The sequence below is a fragment of the Dasypus novemcinctus genome, chromosome 24, assembly GCF_030445035.2.
Source record: "Dasypus novemcinctus isolate mDasNov1 chromosome 24, mDasNov1.1.hap2, whole genome shotgun sequence".
Lineage (NCBI taxonomy): Eukaryota > Metazoa > Chordata > Mammalia > Cingulata > Dasypodidae > Dasypus > Dasypus novemcinctus.
The window spans coordinates 49,896,619-49,916,753 of NC_080696.1; the positions used below are offsets into that span (position 1 = coordinate 49,896,619).

Sequence of the window (20,135 nt, forward strand, 5' to 3'; positions counted from 1 at the left end):
GTACTCCCTGTCACCTGCAGGCAGAGTGTTTAGCACTTCCTCTGGGCCACTATGCTGTGTTGGTGACTGGGCTGTGTCCAGGGAAGTGGCCAATGGGGAGAAGCTGCTCCTGTAATGTGAAGTCTGACAGGCTCTGCAACTTTGAGCAGCTGATTGTGTGACTTCACAAGTGCTCAGAACTTACTTCTTGAATCCTATCACCTCTGCATCCCGATCACAGTAAAGAATGGCCAACATGAGTGGCATGGCCAGCAAGTGCCAGGCACCCTCAATCAGCTCAAGATCAAAGCTTGCAAATGACAGTGGAGAGGCTGGTCAACTCCAAAGTCCATGTCAGAACCACTAATTCTTCCAAACTTGACTCCTGATTTTTCATTTTATTCCTTTCACTGTGGTCTCTCAGTTATCCCTCATTTTTGACAACTGATAAAATAGCTTCCTTTTAATCCAGGGCCAGGTTCCCCTCCCCAGCTCCCTTCCTCTAGCCCAGTTCCCCCCACATCACCACTGTGGGAACAGGGGATCAGACTTCCTTCCAGATCTACCACCACCTACTCTTACTCTGCTTTCCTCTTATGTACCTCAGGAAACATCTAGATCTTTTACTGTGATTTCTGTAAAATGTAAATCTGGTTTATTTTGAGATCCTGAATAAATCCCCTTAACTGCCCTTGGGAAAAAGGACCAAGACCTTGATCTGGTCTTTGCTACCTCTCCAGCCTTCACAACTTTGCTCCTTGACCCACCTTCTACCCAATCACACATTCCTTCTAGGTTTCTGCAGTTCCCCAGCAAGCCCTGCCATTGTATGCCTCCCTGGCTTTGCGCATGTGTTCCTTCTGGCTTGAATTCCCTTTCTTCTTAGTCAACCTCCTTATCCCCAAGGCTCGCCTGAAGACATTCCTCTACAGGCTTCTTAAAACTTCCTTCTGTACTCTCCCAAACCACGAATCTCTGTGGAGCCACGAACCACACTGTGCTACGATCACTCATCTTTCCTACTAGATCAGCTCTTTGAGAGCAAATACAGTCATATTCATCTCTATCAGTGCCCTACACAATTCAGGTTTATGATGAGGGCTAGGTGAATGAATTACTTATTCTTTTGTGTCTATAATAACATATTCCTTCTGAATAAAATTTTGGAATTGTGGGGCAACAAACGGTATAACGGCCTTAGTATCTCCCTAGAGGCTCTCTAATTCCTGATGAGATGGCCTTCTAAAACGACTCTGCTTACAGGGCATTATGAAAAAACAGCTTTCCAGCTTAAATGTTTAGTACCTATTTGGTAAATCCCTTGTATGCCCTCCCTACTTAATAGTAATTTCAATAATAATATAATAACTATAATAATAATTACTATTTAAGTAACAACACAACAATAATAACAAAATACAGTGTGTTCCAGAAACTTACATTCAGGATTATGGACCGAAGGTGCTTCTGTGCAAATGCATTGGCCATATCCTATTGAGAAAAATAAGTAACTATAAGGCAGGGTGGCAGGAACATACCTGTGACTTATCAAGAGGAAGGTGATATCATAGCCCTTTAGGTTTTTCTCTTCCTTGAATTCTTTTCTTTCAAGTCAAAGGGGGACAAATGGAAATCTACTGACTATCAAGCCCATTTTATACTCTGAAATATTCTCTCACTTTTTTTTTTAAGTACAAATAACTCAAATAAGGTTTCTCTTTCCAGAGGCATAATTCACTACATCATCTTCAAAGAGGGACAGGAACTGCTTTGGGACAAGACACTTGTGTTACAGAATGTCATGTGATGGACATTGCACGTGGAGCACAGAGCAGCATTATAGTTCCCAAGCAGACACCCACTGCCAAGGCTGGAAGTGACTCTCATGAAGCACTGACTCCAAATCACCCTACTCTCTCCTCCTCCACCCCTCACCCAGACACAGCCCTGCACCGATGGATAGAGCTGGGTCCCAGCTACTCTGAAACCATAAGTCATCCACGATTCACTTCTGACTGGTTTAGAGGGCAATGTGTTGGTGGTTTTGGGTAATATTTTTTCATAACAGGTTCAACGTCTTGATTATTTTTGGTACAGATTTTGATAGTATGCTTTATTTATTTAGCACTCCCAGGAAATAAAGTATCCTACCATAAGTGAACTTTCTAGGGAGTTAAGCTTTAGGGGTTTTCTTAGTATCATTCATTATTTTGACCATTCTATGCATATCTTTGAGAATTATATACATTTCTTATTTCTAAGAAACTACGATTATAATGTAATTATTGCCAAGTACTTGGCTTCATCAAAAAGAACATCAGTTGTCCTTCTGTGTTGTGACACTGTGATGCCCTGAAGAGCTACTGAAATGTGATGATATTCCCCTAAACAAAATGGTCCCAGATTACTATGCTTTTAATTATTCTGACAGCTTTTCATAATTCTTCTGTGTCCTCCTTCCAATGTCAGCCATCACTTCTTACTACTGTTAATTAGTATATCTTCACTTTCTAAGCTGCTGCCTTAATTTAACTTTATAGGTAATTCTAAATCAATGGGTCTGAAGGAACTGTCACACTTCTGTGGTGTAAAATTTGCAGCTCTTGTCATTTCCTCAGAGCTGAAAGGCCTTTCTCTTTCACTTCTAGATTTCTAGCCCTGTTTCAACTAGCTGACAATAACATTGTTTTACTTTGCATTCCCAGAGCACAAATTGGCTGGCAGAGGAGGAAGGTGGCCTAGAAACTTCTTTGGTAGCCATAGGAGGTCAGCATGAGCTTAAATCTTGCTGTGGTCACCTCACCAAGTGGATAACTGACAGTGGTCTCCAGCTCTAATATAAAGGCCTTAGACCAAAAGTTTCTCTGTGAGATCAGAGGGAAAGCACTCATCCTCTTTTATATCCTCATAAAGCTGACCTCTCTAAAATCCCCTCTAACCAAGAAATGAGCATCCAAACCCTCTTCTGTCAACTGTCTAAACCTTTTCAAATTCCTTCAGTCTAGTAAGACTTATCTTTATTCTTTCCTATAGAAAGCAGGAAGGCCGTGCATCTGTGGCATCACCTAGGTGAAAGTCACCTGCTGTTTCTGAATCTGACCTTGCCTGGCTGAACCATAGACTCAGGTGAAGGCAAGTTACAAAGGAAGCTTTGGGTCACATTTTCTGGAGCAAGCATCCCCTTAATCCTTTATGTGACTGTAATCTTCAGAATTTCCTAAATGCCCTGACAAATGAGATTTATAGCACTCAACCTTTCCCTGTGTCTTGACATTCCCTCAACATCTAGGTCAGACCATGAGATTCTTGCCCAGCTTTGACCTCCCCACTTGAAAGAAAGCTGGGGCCCCTTTCACACAGTGGTGTTACTTACAGTGACAGGCAGGTCTAGAGGATTAAGATGCTTGTCCTGCTGGCAGAAAGCAAAAGCACAGAGAGAAGCAGACGGAAGAATGAGCTTTCAGCTTATGTTCAAACAAGGACCAGGTAGGAAGAGATTAACAGAGCAAAGCCATCCAAGAAAGACAAGGACAGACAGAACCACAGATGCCCCAATCCACCCACGAGAATCTACCAAGAGCTTGGTGCATGAAAACACATGGATTTCAACTTACTGAGCCCATGATATTAACAGAGATAAGTCTTACTTTTTTACACCTCTTGGGCTTTTATCAGTGAAATCTAGAATGCTTGTGCTGGAAGAGCCCTAGAGATCATTTAGTCTGGCCCTTTCATTTTACAGAAAGAGAAACTCAATCCTACAAAGGTTCAAGTACTGACCCAGCCAGGGGCAGGAAAAGTACTTAAGCCCTCCACTCAGATCAGTGCTGTTCATCTGCCCTGCTGACTCCTAGTTTCCTCATTTGTAAAATATTGCTCTTGATATTTCCTATGACAATCTTGTGAGGTAAACATGGCAGATGTTGTTCACTTTTATAGGTGAGGAAACTGAGGTTCAAAGAGGCGAAGTGATCTGCACACATCACACAGCTAATTAACAGGGGAAAAGATGAGAACCCTGGTCAGAGCACTCCGACACATAGCACTTAGTGCTGAGTCCCTCCACTCTCACTTCCTCAAATAAGGACCTCATCTGTTTTGATACTCTTGTTCTCAATAGTGGGGCCCAGGGATCCTCTTCCCCCTTCTTGATTCTCTAAAACCGAGGGCTTGGCCAAACTATGGCCAAATTAGGCTGGGCGCCTGTTTTTTTGTGGACAAGGTTTTATTGGAAGACAGCCACACCCATTTATTTATGTATTGTCTGTGGCTGCTTTGTGCTATAACGACAGGCTTGAGTAATTCCACAGAGACCATATGGCCCACAAAGCTGAAGATATTTCCTATCTGGCCTTTCAGAGGAAAAGCTTGTGGGCTGGTCCACAACGCTGAAGATATTCACTAACCGACCCTTTAGAGAAAAAGCTTGTGGGTTCCTGTTCAACCCTAAGACCCAGCTGATTTCCCCTCTTCGTTCTTTCCCTGGGTCTTCCTTAGCAAGCTCTCTGCAGGACTGACCACAGAGGGACAGGAGGAAGCAATTTGGGAAAAGGAAATCATTCCTATTATTTCAGCATTCATAGAACAGTAAAGGGGAAGGATGGGTATCATGAGAATTCTCTCAGGAAAGCTCAGGTGAAAATGCTTGAAAAGGCGGCCACAGACCTGTCGTTTGTCCTCAGGAGCCTTCAGAAAAAGTGCGTTAATCAGTGCAATGGCGTAGGTCTGAATCTCCTGGTTGGAGCTGTGTCAATGGAGAGAGAAGGCAAAGGGAGATCAGAAGACTAAACAGCAAGATGATGTGTAGAGATGGTTTTAAAAATCACTCACAGATTGTAATCAAACAGCAGTCTGGGGCTGTTTCAAAAGCGTAACAAGTGGGCATACTCATTGACCCAGCATTTCCACTAATAAGAATTTATCCTAAAAGAATAATCAGAGATGTGTAAAAGATTTATTGATGAAATATTTCACTAAAGCAATATTTTTAAAAAAAAGAATAATCCAAATGTTCAGTTAGCAATTGTTTATGTATATTAAAATACTAAGTATTATTTAAAATCATGTCTTAAGGTAAAGGTTCTTAACCTGGGATTCAGGGATGAGTTTAGAAGGTCTGAAAACCCCAGAAATGGTATAGAAATGTTTCTGGTAGTTAGATGTCTATATGTTTTTTTTTCCTAAGTTGGTGAGATAGCTGCTGCTAGATTTTCAAAGGGGCTGGGATACAAAAAAGATTTAGAACTACCCTTTTAGAAGAATCTTTGATATGGGGAAGTGTTCAGAATATATTAAGTGAAAAAAAAAAAAAAAGAATGTACACATAGTATATATAATAAGATTTCAAGTTTGTTAAAAATAGGTATAGAAAAAAAGACTGGAGGGACATTCATTTTAATACCAACAGTGGCGATGTCTGGAGGTGGAATAATGGGCAACTAATTTCCATTCTGTGCTTTTCTGTATTTTCAAAGGCATCAATTATGAATTTATCTCACTTAATTAAAAAATGTTATTGTGGTAACAAATATATACTATAACACTTCTCATTGTAACCACTTTCAAATATAATTCAGTGGTCTTGAAAAGGCAGCCACAGACCAGTTGTTTGTCCTCAGGAGCCTTCAGAAAAAGTACGTTCATCAGTGCAATGGTGTAGGTCTGAACTTAGTGTTGTGCTACCATCACCATCAGGCATTATTTTAATTTTAAACAAACAAACTACCTCCCAGCCATTCTCTGGAATCTTATCAGCCTGGAGGTAGAAACACAATATAATCCTGGCACCTGACAGGATGTGTTTGCCGGCCATGCAGTGGGTGCTTTCTGTGGCTCTTTTATAAAGGGGCCAGAAGGATCTCCTGGTCAGGGAGGAGCACCCTGGCATCTAAAACAGACGGCACTGTGTATTCCTCAGCCCAAAGAGCAGAGGGCATACTTTCCCATGACAGCTGTGGGCTGAAACTATTCACTGACTGACGTCTAAGAAATGCCATGTTTCTCTATCATCCTTAGGGAGACAACTGGGGCCATTCCCAATTCAGAGTCAAGCAAACAGAGGGGTAGGTCTGAGGTCACAGGAAAATTAGAACTCTCTACCCTGGAGTTTTACAATGTCCTTCTCAACTCCATCAGCCTTTCAGGCTCTTTGGATATGAAACCTGAGGCTGGAGAACTCCTTATAGGAACAGGCAGAAATCTGAGGTGCAAGTAATAGGAAAGAAAGCAGAGAAGGCACTTGTTTTTTAAGTTAGAACTAGTGGGAAGAATAGGTTGGAAGCCCTGGAGACAGAGCGATCATAAACTCCCAAATCTGGGAGCTGTGGCTTCTCCTGGAACTTTGCTTTACGTCCAGGGTTCTGGAGATGCCAAATATTCTAGAGATGAGCAAGAAGAGGGAAGAAATCAACAGTTTGCAGTCTTGTTTTAGGAAGTCCAGTTTCCCTTAAATTGTACAGAATGTTTAAGACTGATGTAAAAAGAATGGAGAGAAGAGTGGTATTTCAAAGGGTTCATTTGTCTGTTGGTTTTGTTTATTATCTGGTAAAATGTTTAGGATGTGATAAATTTCTTTGAAAACCTATCCTGTGCTGGCCACTGTGGTGGGTCCCTTTTATCTCCTTTGATACTCCCCATCTATAGATGAGGAAAATAAGGCCAAAAGACATTAGGTAACTTGCTGAAAACAGAGAAGTACATGCAATATTGCCTGGATTCAGATTTGAACTGATATCATTTTGCACTCAGGCCCTATGTGATACTTCTTGCTACCCTCTACAGCAGATCATTAGTTCAGTAAACGTCCATGCAACAAACACTGAGCTTCTACTTAAATCAAGGCAGGGGATACAAAAATGAATGGTCCCCATCCTCAGGAAGCTCAAAGTTTAAAATGGGAGAATGATAAGGAAAAGACAGTCTTTTATATAAATACTAATATAATAGGTATAGATAGAGACTGCTGGACCCATAGAAGAGGAAGTATCTAGTTCTGCCTTGTACCAGGATAGTATGGGAAGGTTGAGAAAAAAATATACTTTTTCCTAGAGGTCAAGGAGAGTTAGCAGAGGATTTTAAGCAGAAGCATGACATGATCAGGCCTAATTTATGGGAAGAATCCTGGCAGTAGTAGGGAAGAGGTGATAAATGAATGAATAAGCAGTTTGGAATTTAAACAAAGCAGAATGGGACTGGAAGAAAAACAAAGTAAGAGGAGAGAAGCAAAGAGACAAGTGAAGGGAGGTGGTGCAGGGTTTCTTACTCACACCTGGAGGTGTGAGATGAGCTGTCCCACGGTGATTTCCTCTGCTATCTTCTGGTACAGACTCTGGCTGTTCAAAACCATGCTCTCCAGGATGGCCAAGGACCTCTGAAGGATGGACACGTCCACCATGGGCTGGCTTACATACCCTGCAATCTAAACTCAGATTAAGGCAAATCAGCTGGGGAGCTCAGGGCCCAAGAGACCCAGGTGGCTTAGGAGTCTGATGCTAGCCCTCAAAGATTCTCTTCTTTGGTCATGATGCCTACATTTGGGTAGTTTTCACTAGGTGGATAGGGATATCTGGTTTATGGCTAACCTGGCCAATATGCCAAGGATCCCTTAGGCATGGATAATTCAATCACAGATCACAATAACCAGTCCACATGTCCCCTCAAAATTTAAGAGCTTAATCTTTTTCTCAAAATAGGGATTCAGGCATGGAAAAGCTGAGTGTAGACAGAAGAGGCTCTTACTGATACTGGGATTTCAGTTACCTACATGGACTCTATTCTCCTGACTTTCTCCCTCTACACACTGTAACATAACTCTGAGAGGCAGAAAGGACCTTGAAGTCTTTTTTCTAATCCCGCTCTCAATCCCCATTATAATATCCTTGACACATGGTTACTTCACTTTCGCTGAATGCCCAGTACTCCTGTTCCCAACGTCCCAATCCAACGACAGGCCCCACTCTAGGTCAGCAGATAGACTCATTGCTTTTCAGTTCAGTTTTCTGAACTAACACTAACCCTTCTTGTAGAAGAAAAGAGGGTAAAACTAGAAGTACCCTTAACTTTCCTCCCACCCACTGAGTTTAATCTGATAATCCAAATAGGCTACCTAAATACCTCAAATAGGAAGATTTGAAAAATAGGCAAATGAAATGAACATTCTTTATCGAGAGAAGAGAGCTCAGGAAGCGGGGTAGAAGACTTAGGGATAATACTGCTCAACTGGTTTTATCCTATGTTTCATTAGCAATCCAATTCTACTTTAACCATATTCAGTTGTGAGAGCCTAGCTCCATCTTCCCAGTGCAAGCCTTAAGAGTATAACAAATTCTTCAGGAGCCACAGGAAGACAAGAGGCTTAGGATGAAAAATCTGATCCCTAGGAATATAAATCTATCTACCACAATGACTTTATTGCCTACATCTCCCCTTAAACCCAGAGCACAACTGGCAACCAAGGGAGGAGAAAAAAGACGGAAAGTTGGAGGTCTCACCTGCTTAATAAAGGTGACTGAAACCATGTCCCAGGAGACAATGCCATGGTCCATGAGCTCTAAGAAGGCAGTCAGGGTGAATGCCAGCATCTCACTGTAGCTGAGACACATGGGAAATACACATAAAATAATACAGAGATTCAGAACCAGGATCCCAGGTGGAAAAGCAACTACAAGATGGACAGAGTTGGGTAAGCGCCAAGTGGGACATCAGTCTGTGGGACTGTGAGTAAATGCCTGTGTGTGAAACCACCTATCTATCACTGAAAAGAAAAAGGCTGCTGGGTGATTTGGCTTTCCTTTTCAATATTGCCTCATTTCAGGGAAAGAGAATCACTTATTTATTTCCCAAGACCAAAAAAAAAAAAAGATATCAGAACTTGGTCAACCCCAACACTTGCTGGGGTACCTACGGGAGCTTACGTACCATGTAAACCTTTAGGCTGAGAGGCAGCAGAGTGCAGGAGAGCACAAAGTTTGGATGTGGGTTTAATTTCTGTTCAACCATTTACTAACTGTGCAAATGTTACCTTTTCGAACTTCATTTTCTTTCTCTATAATCCAAGAGTTAATCTAACCTCACAAGGTAGGGGAAGGGGAAGATGATGATGTATGCCAATGTATGTAGAGCATTTAGCCTAGCACTGGCCTAGAGTAAGGATTACATGTTTTCTCTTCTTTGTCCCTCCTTATACATATAATCCTTTATACATCTGCATAGAGCTCTATAATTAACAAACCATATTCCCACTTACAAAGATGTTCAGATAACTCTGTCATTAACAATATTCCTCACAACACTGCAAGGTAAGTATTTTCATTCCCATTTAAAAGAGGAGGAAACTAGGGCCAGTCCAAAGCTGCATTCTTGGAAGACTACAGAAATCCTGTGTCAGTGCTGAGGGCAGTCTAAGGCATGAGGACTTCAGTGCAGCTTGAGGAACCAAGTCTTAAAACAAATATCCATGACTAGTTGCTCAGTTTGGCTGAAAATTGTAATAGCAAATCTACTGGCTGGAAGAAAATTTCTGACTCACTTTCTGCCAGCTTAGGCTCCACACGCTTAGATGAGAATCTAAGACACCTATTTATTCACTTCTGATCACCATGAGGCATAGCTTCCTACCACATTCATCTTAAAACTTAAGATATTCTTGGTCTATTGCAAAGTTCTAGATCTCCTTCCTGTGAAAATGTGTGGCTGGGAGATGGGGAATGGGTAGTGGGTAACCAATGGTAAACAAAGGAAGGCCCATGCGTGTGAATGAGTGGGTGTGTATGGGGTGGGGAGGTGACTAGAGAGGGAGAGAGACAGGAGAATGGTTAAGAGACACATCTGTTCTGGGAGATTATGGACAGTCTGCTCACTAACCCCATCCAGCCAAGCATTTTCCACAAATTAGCAGGACTGTCATGGACTGACCTCTGTTCCCGGACCTTTCTAGCCCCTATGTTTACCACTCAGTTGGCACTTAGTCATGTACTGCTTGTACTGTTACTTAATCTGTGAGCACTTGTATTTCTTCTCAACCAGACTAAAAGATTTAGGACCACAAGAGTGAATTATATATAATATCTCTCTGTGTGGATCCAATGATTGGCATAATGCATACGCCTTTTTTGACTTGAAGGAAAATGAGAATAGCATGCCCTAAGGAGTGTGAAGCAAGCCTGCAGTAACACTCACTGGGACAAGAGCTTGGTTCCACTCTCCACCAGCCGTGTCAGCACAACAATGCCATCCATGTTGATGAACTCAGTAGCGAAGGTCACATCGGCAGAGAGCTTGGCCAGCTCCTTCATGGCGTCCAGCCGGGTCTCCATGTTGGATGACTGGGTCCTCTCCATCAGCTGGCGTGCGGCCCGGGACTGTGACACCAGGGACAAGATAAATGCCATCTGCTCCTGCGACAGGTTCTTACTCTGTGGAGAGCTCATGGGGCCTTTCTTTGGACATCCAAGCCTGAGGCAGAACTAGCTTTTTCATATTAAAAAATTTTACTGTATTAAAAATCTGTTTACATTATCACAAGAAAATTCACCATTTGTGAATGGAAGCTAAGGAAAAGCTGTTAGATTTTAATCCAATCTCAACTGTTTAAAATATTTAAATGGTTGTAAAAAAAAAAGTGGCTTTAAATTTCTGTTTTTTAAAAGCAATTAATGAGAACTAGCTTTTCACACTGCCTAGTTGTTAAACAAATATTTATTGAATCAACCAAGGAATTCCTCGAGTGCCAAGACCACTCGTGGGTATCTGCATCCCTTCCGTATCACTGTGGTCTAGGGATTAAAACTTAAAACTTCCACTAAGGGAATACGAGAAGATCTAGGAGATAGACGATAGTCCCACTAAGTCATGGCCAGTCTCAGATACTTGTTCAGTACAGGAGAGCCTTCTATTAACTAAATCTGACACACAATGGAATAGGCTGTCTCTTTAAGCACTGAGCTCCCTGGAAGCAACCAAATAAGTGTGGACAAGCACCTTCCAAAGAGGCTAGGGAAGGGATTCTTCCATTGGGTAGAGAATTTAATCAGATAACTTGCAAGGTCCCTTTCAGTCCTAAACTGTGACAAACCTAACAATGTTTTTCTTGTTTTAAAAAAATTTTTTTTTAACTTTCAAAGTCCAAATCAAATTTCCTCAAAGTGAAAGTTCTAGGCAAACTTCAAGAATATTAAGGAGACTGAAATAGTCAATTTTAAAACACCTTTTTGAAACCACTGACTGGTTAAAGCAAAGCCACTTCCTACCACATGAACTTTTCCTAGTTAGGATGTTGGATTCCTTTCTTCAAGCAGCAGCTAATAGTTGCCTTTGAAGTCCATTGATCTTTCCTTTTGCTCAAAGTACTAACATTACAATCTACTTCACAATTAACATTTCCACCTTCTCCATTTGTGTGTGTGTTAATGTTCTCAGCTAGAATGGAGGAGCCCTGAGAGCAAAAACATTCCCCTAGTCTTAATTTTTCCATATAGTGTTAAGCACGTGACTGGACCCAGTTTCAAGGCCTGCTTACCCCTCCCTTCTGTCTCTCCCTTTCTACTGTTTCAAAGAAGGCCCTTAACAGCACACTGCTCTCAATGGTACAGAAATCCTCCAATATCGCGAACATGAGAAAACATGTAGCCTGAGAAAAGGTCACAGGATAGAACAATTTGAAGAGCACTGGTCTGCATCACACTTAGAAACTTCCAACCCCAAATGTCAATTTTCCTCCTGAGACAGCATTTCTGGGCTGCTGCCTTCTGTTCCAAGGAAAGATATGCTTCTGGGAAAGTCAACTAGTCTGTGTAAGAGGTCCATAAAATGCTCTGGCAGTTCCATAAAAGTGAGTAACTTCCAGGCTGTCATACAAATTAGCAGAGTTTAGGAGAGAAGGCTGAATTTAAGATGAGAAGAAGCAAAGAGAAGAGAGGGAGGCAGAGAGCATGATGGGAGAATTCTGGCCTCGAGTCAAACAGACCTGGGTGGAGAACCACTCGACCACCTTTTAGCTGCGTGACAAGTGGCAAGCTAGTTAACCTCTCTAAATCTTGGTTTCCTCATCTGCAAAGTGGGGATATCAGGAGTATCTACCTCACTGAATGTTTGTAAGGATTAAATGATATAATGGAAGCAAAGTACAGGTGTTCAGAAGCTCTTAAATCCACATCCTGGCCTAGGACAGCCTATATTCAGGCCTTTCTAGGAAAACTCTATAACTGTGCAGAGTAGGTGCCACTATAACTTCACACTCTCAGCGGGCACCTTGGTCAGGAAACTAGGCAGGCAGTTCTTGTTCCACTGACCTCCACAGTTATTCTAAATGTTTACTATTTTTTAACATGTCTTCACTCTCCTTCCTCTGAAATGAATAACACATCTTCACTTTCCGTCCTCTGAGATGAACTTGTCTCTATTCTTGCTGAAAGAACAAATGCCATCATGCCCTTGGTTTTCTGGCAGCCCTTCTACAAAGTAACCAAAGTGGCACCAAATCACAATCTTCTTCCTCGAGAGTGGAGTAGTCAGGGGCAATCCTTCCACCTGGGCTTTGGGTCCCTCCAGCCTTGAGCCAATACCCTGCTGCTTCATTCATTACCCTCTTCTCTCCTGTACCTTTAACTTCCCTCTTTATTGGATTTCTTATCATATTATAAACAGACTCACGTCTCTTCCACCTTAATACATTTGCAAAGACACCTAAAGAACTGCAACAGAAGTTACCAGCTGGAGGGTGGGAGGAGTGGGGAACTGGAAAGGTGGGGGAGAGGAATGGGAAGGAGAACTTTCATTTTATCTTTGGTAAACTTTTTGATTTTTAAAAAATATTGTTTTATCTATTTTTTTTAAAAAGCATATCTTTGCAACTCCATACCCCCCTTGAGTTCTCTACTTACTTTCTTTTATAACCAAGTTTCTTGACAAAAGTACTTTGCTCAAAGTCCTCACTTTTTCACCTGTCGTTTATTTAACCCACTGCAATCTGGCTTCCACCCAACCAACCCATTAAAACTGCTTCCCCCAAATCATCAGTGAGCTCCTGCCTTCCAAGGCTCAAAGCTTTTCTGTCTCAGTTTCCTCAATCTCTCTGCTCACTAAAAACTGTAGACCACACCTTCCTCTGTCCTGAAGCTCTCCTACACTCAGCTCCTGAGCCACTTCACGCTCCTGGTTTCTTTTCCACCCAGCACTGTTAAGGGCTACTCTTGCAGAAATCAGGAGTCATCTTGCATTACCCCCTTTCTTTTACATCTGGTGATGAATATTACCATATTTATCAAGTTTACCTTCTAAATATTTTTCACATTCTCCTTTCATCTCCATTGCCATTTGCATTCATTGGACTGTTAACATTCCTCATTAGCCTCTTAAGTGGTCTTCCTACCACTAACCTGCCTTCTTTTAGCCCATCTTCCACATTCTTGGAGTGATCTAAAACATAAATCTAAACATGATGCATCTTTCTGCTTAAAATCCTTCAAAGCCCCCCCATGTTTCCTTCAGGATGAAGTCCAAACCTATGAGCAAACCTATGAGCAGGCTATCGAGGAACCTTCAGTATCTGGCCTCTCGATGACTGCTGCAGCTCTTCAGCTGTCCAGCACTCCCATCTACCCCAAACATACCACGGGCGACCCCACCTCCATGCTTTTGCACATGCTGATCTCTCTCCTTGCAATATTTTTCCTTTTCTTTTTTTCCAGATAATTCTTGCTTATCCTTCAACATCTGGGCTAAGCATCCCCTTTCTGGGAAGGTTTTCTGGAAACCTCCAGGCTGAGTTAGGTGATCCCTTTTCTGTATTCCCAAAGCTCCCTAAGCAAGTTTCTTTCCAGGTCCTTGAGAGAGGTTATACATTGTATTTGTCTGCTTACTCTTCCCTAGCTTGTAAGAGTAAAGACTGACTTTGTAGTCTCCATAGTCCTAGTTTCTAAAACAAAGTCTGACCCATGGTAGGTGTTCATGTTAGTTAAATCAATGAACTCCTAAGGAACACAGAATACCTACCGGGGAGATAGCCAGCTGTAAAATTGTCCCATTCTTAATGTCACTGCGAGTCTGGGTAGCAAAGAGAAAGAGGAATAACATAAAATATGAAAATTATGCAAGCAAGTTGAATCAACAAGAACTTTTTGTCATCTTTAACATTGTTACAACTCTTTAGTCAGTCCCTTTTCTCCTGTTTTTCCTTGGCAAAGAACTTCTGAAGTCCTCTTTATGTGCTCTTGGCTCTCAGAAAATAAAAGCCAAGTTTTTCCAATCAATAGAGGAGAACAAGGGACAGCGTTCCCCAGTCTGCCCAGGGAATAGCTCTTTGCCCATAAGTGGAAGCTCCCTGGATGCTAGGTAAGATAAACAGTGCTCTTTCCTGGGTGGGTATTTCACAGCAAGGCCTGTATTGCCTTTGCTTCTCCCTGTACCCACCTGCTCGGTGATATAGAGCTGGGGGCCATCTGCATAACGGAGGGTGTAATACTCTGGGTTTGGCAGTGACCACCTATGAAAGAAAAAACAGTACATTCCATTTGACCATTCTTCTGGGCCTCAGTTTAGGAGTTGAACATAATTTTTTTTTTTTTAACTGTGGCACATTTATTCATTGCAATTAATAAACGCATCCTGGGGCACTGCTGCTGAACATGGACCATAGTTCACACTGTAGTTCACACTCTTTCCCACACAATTCTGCATGTTATGGGAAGATATATATCTTCATTGCAATGTCATCCAGGACAATTCCCAAGTCCTAAAAAAGCCCCCATATTATACCTGTTTTTCCCTCTCCCTGCCCCAGGAAAATAAGTAATTTTCAATAGAGTTATTCCGGTGATTGGGTGGCCTGTTTGGAAAAAACTAGAGCTTTTTTTCTGGGGTAAAAAACCCCAGAGCTTTAGGTGAGATGTTGGGGGAAAAATTTTTTTTTTTCAGTTTTTTGTAAAGAATAGCACCACAAGAGCAGGTACATAAATTGTGGTCTTGGAACCCAGCAGGACTTCTAATAGGGCATTCCTAGACCTAAGTTGAAAAACAAAAGATTTATAGGCAATCTTAGGGACATCCTCATCAACTATACTTCTTTCATAAAGCCATGATCCATGGGAACCACACGGGGGCCTGAAAATCCTTTGGCAGAATTCCTTTTGAGATCTAGTAGTGCTCCTTTAGTCTTCAGGTAGGTGTGCTTAAGCAGCTGCTATTGCCCAAGACAAGGGAAGTCTCAACCTACCCATCACAAACTTCCTTGATGATGGATGCCAGGGGCCGTTTCTGAAAGACAGAGAGGTCAGAGATCCTTCACAAGCAACCATATCCTCCTAATGCCAAGATTTTGACAAGAGGGGCTGCCAAGCAGCATCAACTTGAGGCCTGAGAATAGACTTCTTCTCTGATACCTTTTGTTGAAGAGGAAGACTCTCCCCAGCCATGGGGACTGACCTTTCATAAGAGGGACAGCCTTTCTGAATCTTGTTCTTACTCCCAATAACAATGGTTCTCACCCCTAAGGACAGCCTTTGGCATGTACTCCCCAGACCCCTCTCCTGGCATCACTACTTCTCAGTTCAGGAGCTTACCTGGTCGATCTCAAGAAGCTGAGCATTAGCACCTGGCCACTCAATGGCCACTTTGACAATGTCTGATGGTGGTGGCATTGTTCCCAATGGACCCTACTTTACCAAGACACACAAAGACACAGTTGCCTATGGAGAAAGAATCCAAAAGAAAGAAAAAGTCAACATTTGCCTTCATTTTTCATTCTTGTTACACGTTTTGGAGAATTTGAGGATTCCGTCCAAAGTAACATGGAACTCCTTGGCTACAATCTTTGTAGATCACACCATATCCTCTCCTTGGGCTTTTGTCTCTTTGATGAAGTTAGCAAGCAGAAATGGGACAAGCCTATCTATTAGCTGCAGATCAGCCAGTAGCAAGATCTGCCATTTAGACACTTCAGTTTAAGGGTCAAGAGGACTCTGTGGTAGAGGGGCATATTTACTATATATTTCCATCTTGGGGTCTTGACACTTATGCTCTGGGACAGATAAGAACAGACAGAGCCTTTCTTGGTTGAGTGGGAAGCTGAAAGAGCCAGCCTACTTCTGTTCAGCATCATCCTAGGAAGATCCCAGTGTCAGCAGGGCCCAGCCACATGTTCTTTTGCTTCCTCCTACTCATTGCTGCCACTCCTCCTCCTTCAAAGGACAAAATGTAGAGACTCCTCTGTGTGAGATGATGCAGAGTTCAGAAAATGGGGGAAAGAACTGGGACAGGAAACGCTATTTTTGTCTCTTGCCCAGGGCAAGGACTGTTGAGGGCTCGAGAGCAGGGAGGTGAGATACCCTCACACAAAGGCCCCTCTATAGGAACACAAGGCTTTGGAAATACCTCTGACTCCTTCTCCCACTTGTCTCCAAAATAAAGGAAAAGAAAGCATTTTGAGCAAGTGTGGAAGTTGGGCCCATGTGACCGGTATCCTAGGCAACTCTGCTAGCCTAGTGGTATTCCAAGCAGTAGCTATAGCATTCTCTCCCCAAGGTCTGATGAAGAGAAGTCACTCAACTGACGAATTATTTCAATGTTTATTTACACTCCTTGCCTATAGGTTTAGGACAGGCCTTTCCCAAGGACAAAGACCTTTCTCTTGCAACCTCCTAGTTTAGTCACTCACTCTAGCAATAATTCATGACTCACTAATAGAGACCACCTGCCTCTCCTGGCACATATAGCAGTGCAGTTGCTAAGCTGTCATTCATTTACGCTATCAACTTTTCAGCCCAAACACATATTATCAGTTCTCAGAGCCTGGTAAGTACAAACGTTTTTTTGGTGTAAATGGGTAAATCTCCCTTTCTCTACAAATACACAGGCCTCAGAGAGAGGGATATGATCACTAACATTTCCTGATCAGGGTGAGCAGCTTCTGAAATCATCTGCCAAAATACTAGCATTTCCAGAAAATAACTGTAGAAGTGATGGGTTTCACAGTGCTCTCACTTTGTTGAATCTTTATGCAGCCCTATCAAGGAGGCAGAATAGGATTATTACCTCCATTTGAAGACAACAAAACTGAAGCTCAGAGTTGGGTTAAGCTGCCCAAGTTCACTCAACCCTGATGGCCTTAATTTCTGCTCATGGCAGCTAAAGCAAGCCCAAAGGGATTGAAGCTGGCTCGCCTGATGGCCCTTAAAGGCTCCACAACTTCTGTAGTTCTAGGCGGGATTATCTACTTGTAATATTTATGTGCCTAAACATACAACAAACCTCTGAAAAGAAACTGGTCCTAAGAAGGCAGGGAGTTCTCATTCCAAGGGTGGTACAAGGAATCACTGGATGCCTGGGGCAAATCATGTCACCTCTAAGAAATCCTTCCCTTATTAGCAAATCTGCAGTAATTAGTAAGCATGACTATACAGTTGCAAGATCATTTTTATAAAGTGAGATAAAATTTACATACAATGAAATGCACAGCTTAATTGTGTATGTGTATATATCCAGCTCTATTAACTACCACCCAAAACAAAATATTGAACATTTCCATCACACATGAAACTCCCTCGTACCTCTATCCTGTCAATCCCCTACTCTCTGGCCCTCCAAGAGGTATAAAGATTAGTTTTGCCTGTTTTTGTGCTTCATGCAAATGGAATTGTGCAGTATGGCTTCTTTTGCTCACCATAATGAGATCAATTTATTTTTAGATCATTTGTTTTTTAGATAAGTTGCTGCTGTTTTTTAAAGTAAGTAGGCAGTATAGATACAACAGAAGGAGCACTAGGCTGGGATGATTTTCGTGTTGAAGAAAGTCTCGGGGCCTAATCTTACGTCTGTGACCAAGTGTCTAGGTGATCATGTATATGTCCTTCTACTAAGTCTCAGTTTTCTCTAGGAATGTTGAACCAAAACATGTCTAAGGAGCCTCCCAAGTGTAAAAGGCCATGATTCTAAATTAGAACTTAAAAATCTAAATGAGGACTGCCCATTTCAAAGTCCTCACCAAAAAAACTTGCACCCTTATTTCCATGATGTTGTAATGAAACAAAATTTTTTGAACTCCTTTCTGGAGTCTACCTTTGGAGATAAGCTAAAGTTCATTATTTTATAGCTACACTTTAAATTAATCACAGATGGCATCTCCTAGGCTGACTCTATCAAATTTAGCCCTGAAGGACTCTAGACTGTTTCCAAAAATTCACATCCATTTTAAAGTATGCAGATGTGCAACCACCAAGACTACTCAAGAGAGCCTAATTATCAGCACAAACCTAAGTCCCCCGTTCTCAGCTGCTCTGCCTATAGCTTACTGAAATATTTGGCTGGTTTTGGTCCCAGTTCCTGGGGAGATAATCTCTGAATCTCTGGAATATTCTATGACAAGAGAGTCTTCTGTTATTCATGGTGGGCATAGGACTTTACCTGATAGTTCATAAGCTAACAGGGTGGAGTCAGCCACACCTGTAGGCTTAACAGGGAAGCTATCCACACCCAAAACATCAACATGTGGTAAGGGGGTTGGGGCTTCGAGACACCTCCTATCAGCCCATCCTCCCAGATATTTGGAGGGTGGGAGGGCTGGCGACTAAGTTTAAGGACGTGGGCATCAATTCCACCAATCATGCGTCCATGAAGAAACCCCATCTGAAGTCGGGGCACTTGAAACTCTAGTGAGCTTCCATGATTGATAATGACATCTCTGTGTTGAGAGGGTAACAATTTCACACTCCACATGGAGACCCAACTAGATTTCATCCCATCAGGCTCTTCTTTTGACTTCTTTTTATTTGTATCCTTTTACTGTAATAAAACTATAATCAAAAGTTGAGTCATTCTAACAAATTATTGAGCTCAAGGGGGTGATGGGAATCTAGTTGGCTAGAAGCGCAAGTGGCCAAGGCCCCCAAATTTGCGACCGGTGCCTGAAGGACTGCCCTTAACCGTGAAGTCTGGCCTAACTCCAGGAAGTTAGAACTGAACTGAGTTAATGCAATATTTGCAGCTGGTATTAGAAGCTGTTGGTAGTTAACTGAAGTTGTGAAAGATTTCTGCAAATCTTTCCCACAAAGTTCAGACAGCCATGTTTGCACTGTATTAACCCCTCCGCAAGTCTGCCATAGCTGGTGGGAACAGGATGAACATCCAACCTTGAGCTGGACTAAACCAATTTTTTCTCTTGAAATAGAACATACAGACTAAGGGAGGTGGATGATAATAGACCCAGGAGCCAGTGTCAGAGCATGTACCATGGTAAGTCAAAGACACTCACAAGCCAAAGCTAAGGAGAAGTAAAAACCAAGAGCCTTGCTGAGGAAGCTATACTGCAGAAAGAATCCAGAAATGTAGAGACCAGTGGAGACTAGAAACTAATCCCACAAAGTTCTGGAAAGAGATGGAAAAAGTCATCACCTGATGACTTTCTAGGCTCCATGGCTATACTTCCCCCCCTTGCAGCCATAAAATTCCCCTGTATCCTTTTAATAAAACTCCTTTAAATTAAGGTAGACTGCATTTCTCAGTATTGCAACTAAGTCAAGTCTACAACAAGACTGACTCCAAACTCTGAAGGAACACTAAAATGGAGGTCAGAGGAGACCGCAGTATTGTACATAAATAGTAAGATGATGGCACTGAGTAGTCCGTTAATTAACAATGGCTGAATTAATGAAGAGTGAAACTCATTTAGTTAAGTCTGATTTGTTTAAAACAGATCAGTTACATGGTGACTTTGAACTAATTATCTCATATATATAATATAAATGTATAGCATATTTTCTGGATACATTATTATAGTTGCTACAAGAACCCTGAAAAACATTCCAATTTTTTAGGTAAGGCTACTGATCCTTAGGTGAGGCATCAGAAAGAGGGGTTGAGAAGGAAGGGAGGGAGGGAAGGAAGGTAGTAGGGAGGAAAGGATGGATCCATTGAGACCCAGAAATGGGTTTCAATTCTAAGTCTTCTGACTCTGAAGGTAGTTTCCTTCCCTCTACACAATACTTCCTTTGATGATGATGATGATGATGATATTAACAGCTAATAATGGGAAGCAGACTTGGCCCAATGGATAGGGCATTCCCCTACCACATGGGAGGTCTGCGTTCAAACCCCGGGCCTTCTTGACCCGTGTGGAGCTGGGCCACGTGCAGTGCTGATGTGAGCAAGGAGTGCTGTGCCATGCAGGG

General features: G+C 42.1%; 1 protein-coding gene across 10 annotated transcripts in view; it reads right to left on the bottom strand.

Annotated features, from left to right (window-relative positions):
- Positions 1 to 20,135, bottom strand: part of ELMO2 (engulfment and cell motility 2) — a 39,069-nt gene that overhangs the window by 11,939 nt on the left and 6,995 nt on the right. For 5 of the 10 annotated variants that reach the window (XM_004469897.3, XM_004469894.2, XM_004469896.4 and 2 more), the window contains 10 exons: positions 15,534 to 15,659; positions 15,188 to 15,228; positions 14,386 to 14,458; positions 13,969 to 14,019; positions 10,156 to 10,337; positions 8,469 to 8,568; positions 7,245 to 7,396; positions 4,645 to 4,723; positions 3,353 to 3,388; positions 1,420 to 1,470 (listed from right to left, as the gene is read on the bottom strand). In XM_004469897.3, coding sequence (XP_004469954.1) covers positions 1,420 to 1,470; positions 3,353 to 3,388; positions 4,645 to 4,723; positions 7,245 to 7,396; positions 8,469 to 8,568; positions 10,156 to 10,337; positions 13,969 to 14,019; positions 14,386 to 14,458; positions 15,188 to 15,228; positions 15,534 to 15,611 — 843 coding nt within the window. In that variant the 5' untranslated portion in view covers positions 15,612 to 15,659. The remainder of the gene's footprint in view (positions 1 to 1,419; positions 1,471 to 3,352; positions 3,389 to 4,644; positions 4,724 to 7,244; positions 7,397 to 8,468; positions 8,569 to 10,155; positions 10,338 to 13,968; positions 14,020 to 14,385; positions 14,459 to 15,187; positions 15,229 to 15,533; positions 15,660 to 20,135) is intronic. The other 5 variants (XM_012529582.2, XM_058287164.2, XM_058287165.1 and 2 more) reach the window with 1 other exon arrangement.